Here is a 5,712-nt window from a genome sequence, read left to right on the forward strand (position 1 = left end):
AATATAATAAAATAAACTGACCCTTATTTGTTACGTTACCATAAAGATTAGTATGTGTCTTTCAAAAAAGTCGTAACTCAATAAAATGCAGATTATTAAATATCTTTAAAAAAAAAAAAAAAAACGGAAAACATAATTTGATTGAATTTGGACTAAAACACATGCTGTATACAGTACTTGTATTTGTGTGAAACTGTATAAATTAACACCTATTTACTGGCTCGGACTTCTACTAAGCTAAAAGTCGGATTCAGAAATGTGAAGCAGCTCAGCACATATGCAGCGTAGACAAAAGGCTCAGATGGAAATTTGAAACTTTGGAAAGAGTTATATCATTAACAGCATTTACTAGCTTGAAATGAAGTCACCGCAAGCATTTGTTAATTCAGATCCTTGTAGAGAAACTATATTCCAAACCGTCAATGTACATATCTCATAATCACTAGGGGATCTAACTTCACTATTCAACAAAAACAAAATTCATATCCGTGCAGGAGACGTTCTAAATATCAAGACCTGACAGGAATATCTCTGGTCATGAAGGAAGAAAAAAAGAGGGAACATCCATCCTTCACATCATCTGCAGATGAAGATCTGCAGCCTGTTGAGCCAGCTCCACAACCATAGCTTCATCAAAGAACTTCTGGATGCTAACATCCTCACTCATACCCTGCAGGAATAATCATCAATAAGCACAACAGAACAGGTTTGTCTAGTTTCCTTAAAATTAATGTCATAATGTTATGAAGATCACTTGTTAAGTATCTCACCACAGATAAAAGAAAAGAATCGTACCTTTCTACGCCTTGTTTTCACCATGAACTCTCTTGCAAGGTGCTGTATTGGAGCAGGTTCAAGAGGCCGTAGGACAATGCTCTTGTCTAGAGGATCTCCAGGGACAATAGCCCAATGATCAAACACAGAGGAGCAGAAGGCCTGACCTTGGGTATGATACCTTAAATCTGTCTCAAATCCGAATGACTCTATCACAGGCAAAAATGCCTATAAAGAAAAAGATAACACCAGTGTCAAAACTTAAAAATACTATGTGAATTAACATGCATGTACAGAAAAGGAAGAAGGTACATTTTTGTGATCAGCTACAAAATCAAACACCAGAATGAACAATATACAACGGGAAGCATATGCTTATCACACTAAGCAAGATAAAATAAGATTGCATCAAGAAAAAAAACAGACCTTAACAATATACGCTGGGGTTCCTGGTTGTGGAACATCAGCAGTCACGTGGCCACGCCTACGAGATAAAACTGTGTAGATCGCAGAAACACAATCTATAGGTGTTTGTATCTGAAAGAGGCACATAAATAAGATCATGAGGGGATATCACTCAAATCAGTCAACTTTATAGTACTAAACAGGGAAAAGTAGTCACCTCCACATAATAAACTGGCTCCATAAGACGAGGGGTGGCCATAAGGAAAGCTGAATAAGCCACACGACGGGCTGTGGGGATTAATTGTCCAGTACCTCGATGTAGTGGCTCAGGAGCAATCCTAGCATCAACTATCTTGAATTTCACATTTCTGATTGGTTCGTCGCAGAGGGGGCCTTCTCGAGCACCCCACTGAAAGCTATACAAAAGAATGTAAAACTCAAAAGGAAAGTAAAATATAGCAAACTGAGGAGGGAGTAGGGGAGGAGGAGAGACTAAGAAAAATTGCTTACCCTTGAACAATAGAATCCTTCACAGCACTCAGCAAGTTCTTGTCAACTTCACTAGGAAGTGTGTCATCTAATAGTATGTTAGGCCCCTACAAGTAAGAAGGGTTTTAGACTGATTGCAAACACAAAATAACAAAATAAAGCAAAACAGTTCTGACATTGAGTATTATTGATAATGAACTTACCTGCTTATCTGGACCAAAAGCCCATATGGAACGGGCAGCCAGCAAATCCCATTCATATTTCGTCTGGAAAAAGTCTCCCAGCTTTTTCCGTGGCCAATCGATGCTGACCACGTTATTCTCGATGTCCTCTGCCAAGCCTCTCTCCAATGGCTCAGCAATCTGAAAAGGCAGGGAACAACAATAACCAAATGTCAAGCACAAAATTAACCAGATCTTTCAACAACAAAACAAGAATGCAAAGAAAATACCATGGTTATCTTGTTCTTTTTATTGGGAGTTTCAGCGAAACACTTCATTGATGAAGACTCTACCACTGTTTCACAAAATGAGACAACTGGATCCGCTACCTAACACCAATTGAAAAAAGATCAAGGTTAGTTGTCAAAAAGCAAGATGTGGATTAGTCAACACTGTGCAGATAAACCACTCCAAACAAGGTTCAATAGAATACGCTAAAAAAGAACTAATTTGGATACTCCAAAAGCTCAAACGAAATTTAAAACTCTATCATCAGTAACCCCCCTCCCCACAAGTTTAATTGATAAAAATAAAAACAAAAAAGGCGGTGAACAGACCTTGACTTCTACTTCAGAATAAAGCTCCCTCAGGTCCTTCATGATAGAATCAAGGTATAACTCCCCAGTGCCCAAAATTGTATGCTCCCCCGATTCCTCAACTTTAGTAATGGCTAGAGGGTAGCTCTTGCTGATTTTTCTAAGACCCTCGACCATTTTTGGTAGTTCACTAGGATTAAGAGGCTCTGTAGCAGTTTTCACCACTGAAAGTGTATTGAACTGAAGAGGGCGGAATATGTATACATCCTCATCATAATCAACATTACAAAGTGTTGCAGTCTTCATGATAGAGGCATCTACACCTTCAATGAGAACCCATGAACCTGGTGGAGCCTTGCTTACAGGGATCCTATAACGAGCTTGGTAAACCCACAACTTTGTTACTTCTTTCACTGTCATATCTTCCTCATCCTCAGGTGAGTACCCTTCTCCTAGCACACGAACAGTCTGGCCTGTTTGGATCGTGCCACTGTACACTCTACCAAAGGCATCAAAAACACTGCAATCTGGTTTCGGATAGAGTTTGGTAATATTAACCATAAGTGGCCCTGATGGATCACAATTTTCCATGGACTTGTAAACCAAAGAGTCTTTTGGACCAGTATATATGTGATCGACCTTTCTTGAAGAAGCTTCTTTTCCACAAGGAACATGCTGAACTAGCATATCAGTGAAGCCTGTTGCTGTACCAAAAACTGAGCTACAGGCAAGTCTTAACAATGGTCGAACATTCAACTTGTAGGCTGCATTCGGAAGTGTAACCCCAAGTTCTGCTAATGTTGCCTCCACACTCTTTCTATGCTCTCCGATGACTTGACTATATATTTTATACAGTGGCTCTAAGATAAACTGAACAAAAGATCTTTCCCCTCCAGTTGCAGGAGGTTTTCTCTTAAAACTTCTGCTGTCTGGATGGTAGTACATGTCTCCCCACAGACGAGCAGCAAACTTACTTGCATCAAATGGTACCCCATGTAATTTCACATATAGCTTTGCAAATGATTGCAGAGTGAATGACCATCCGGCTGTTGCGCTGGCAAAACAAACGTTCCCTGCTGCTGGATCTATAAGTTGGACATCTCCAGCAGTGGAAGAGGCCGCCGTGATATGGTTGTTGATGATTTCTAAAGTATGCCTTAGTTTATGATAGGCATCTTTAGGAGGCAATTTAAGCTCAGTTATCAATCTGTCAACCTTCAAGAAAACAAATACAATATAATGTAAAAGTTTAAAACTATGAACAGGCTGAAGTAAACTGGGCAGAGAAATGATTACATACCTTATTAATAACAACTACTATCGGGATACGTTCCTGAGTTGCATGCCGAATAGCCCTCTCAGTATTGACCTTAGAATATCAAAGAATGAATAATCATAATTATATCAATTAGTACAGGGAACACAAGCAAGAATACAAAATAGAGTCAAGCCCTTATATAACATGATATACTCCACATTAGAAACCAAAAGGCTAAATGCATATACAGGGAGGAGCTGTAAGGTTGCAACTAATAGCCAGCTACTGTAAGAAAGTACATAGTAATAACTCAAAAAATTACTTGGTTAACTAACAACAGTTTAGAATTCAAAGTTTTGCCTGACACATTATGACATTTGCCCAAAATCAGCCAAGGTATTAATATATTGTGGAAGTCTAACATTCAAGAGCTCGTTGTTTAAGATGGAATGTCATACCAATGCCCATACAAATTTCCATAAGATACAGCCAACATCTATCTAAAATGAAATCAATTACATGCATTGTATTGAGGGGAAAAAAAAGTTGGCAAGAAAAGACACTCACCATGACACCTTCAGCTGCATCAACAACCAGAACAGCCCCATCAGCGAGCCTTAGAGCAGCACTCATCTCATCTGAGAAGTTCACATGACCCGGGGCATCCATAATATTAATCAAAAATGATTTCGAGTTACTATCCTCAAGAACAAGCGACATTGGCACAGACTTGATAGAAATTCTCCTCTCTTGCTCATCAACCCTCGTATCAGTATACCTATGGCATTCATAAGTATCAGCATATGGCCAACTTTGGCTTACTTAGAGTAAACTAACAGCTTTCCATATCATAAACTACCTAGCAAGACATTTCTGTTAAGATCAGCACTATCTGTAACCTAAATCAATCTAACTTTACCCTCAATCAACAACCAAACCATCCTAACCCAAACCATTCACATAAAGTAGTAACTAATATAATCATCATCATTTCATCCTTATTCGAAAACTAATCTTAAATTGAGGAAGAGTCATAGTTTTCGGAAATTCGTGCATATTTAAGCTACTTTGACAACATTGTTCCTATGTTTCCATCATTCCATACCTAAAAATTGCCAATCAAACAATTAACAATCACTAGTAGCAATTTTCCAACCTCAATCAACCCTAGACCAAATCAATTCTCCAAATAACTTATCAAAAACCCAGAAATCGCAAAATACACTAAAAATCATGAAATGCAATCAACAAAAAAAATCAGTAAAAATTCAAGAAACTACCTCATATGCCTCTCATTCTTAGTATCAAAAGTAGAAATATGATGAGTCTGCTCAACAAGCATATCCATAAACAGCGTCTTCCCATGATGCAAATGCCCAACAAGCGCAACATTCCTCACCAAATTAGGGTTCGACATAAGACCAAGCATAAACTGGGTCGAAACATAAGTAGACGAATCCTTAACACCAAGCTCAAACTTGAGCGCTTTAACAGGCCTAATAATTGGCTGTTCAAGAGGAAGTTCATCTTCATCTTCAACTAGGGTTTCAACATCTTCGCCATAAACTTCTTCAGCAGTAGGGTAGTATTTCTTGTCTTCGGCAAGAACAACCTGATTATCGGCCATTTCAGTGTCTTCGTCGTCTTCATTGCCGTGTGTTGTTGTCATCCAGCCGTTGGTGGGGCCGGCGGCGGAGGAAGGAGCTTCGTCGTCGGAAGGGCGTTTGTCGGCGTCATCGTCGGAGGGGATGTCGGCGTCGGAATCGTTGTCTTGGTCGGAGTCGATTTCCGGGCCGATGTAGTTGCCGAACTCGTCGTATAAGCTGTCATCCATGGCGGGAGGAGGAGGAGGAGGAGAGAGAAAGTGATGGAGTTTTTTTTGTTGGGGTGGTGAAATTGTGAGAGGAGTGAAGTGAGGAGGGGTTATTTGGGGTTTTAGATGAAGGCGGTGCAAATATTTTTGTTTGGGTTGTTTTGGGTGGGGTTGGATCTTTCTATTCTCGCAAATTCTTGTACTAGACGGTCTTTA

At 39.5% G+C, this 5,712-nt stretch overlaps 1 protein-coding gene across 1 annotated transcript; it reads right to left on the reverse strand.

The window, feature by feature from the left end:
* Window positions 1-307: 307 nt before the first annotated feature.
* Window positions 308-5,712, reverse strand: LOC145613297 (110 kDa U5 small nuclear ribonucleoprotein component CLO). Its single transcript, XM_081668378.1, has 11 exons — window positions 4,964-5,712; window positions 4,251-4,461; window positions 3,726-3,794; window positions 2,447-3,640; window positions 2,120-2,218; window positions 1,872-2,030; window positions 1,690-1,775; window positions 1,397-1,595; window positions 1,201-1,311; window positions 796-1,002; window positions 308-670 (listed from the first exon to the last, which is right to left on the reverse strand). The coding sequence occupies exons 1-11, from the start codon at window positions 5,515-5,517 to the stop codon at window positions 572-574; spliced, it is 2,988 nt and encodes a 995-aa protein (XP_081524504.1). The 5' UTR covers window positions 5,518-5,712; the 3' UTR covers window positions 308-571.

This window comes from Chenopodium album, chromosome 25 (assembly GCF_948465745.1).
Source record: "Chenopodium album chromosome 25, dcCheAlbu1.1, whole genome shotgun sequence".
NCBI lineage: Eukaryota > Viridiplantae > Streptophyta > Magnoliopsida > Caryophyllales > Amaranthaceae > Chenopodium > Chenopodium album.

Bases quoted from the DNA above. Each gene is read 5' to 3' on its own strand.
- LOC145613297 (XM_081668378.1), bottom strand. From the start codon at position 5,517: ATGGATGACAGCTTATACGACGAGTTCGGCAACTACATCGGCCCGGAA. The intron at 3,795-4,250 runs GTGAGTGTCTTT...TGATATTCTAAG, and splicing joins ATGCAGCTGAAGGTGTCATG to GTCAATACTGAGAGGGCTAT. The intron at 1,003-1,200 runs GTCTGTTTTTTT...TTTTCTTTATAG, and splicing joins CCCCAGCGTATATTGTTAAG to GCATTTTTGCCTGTGATAGA.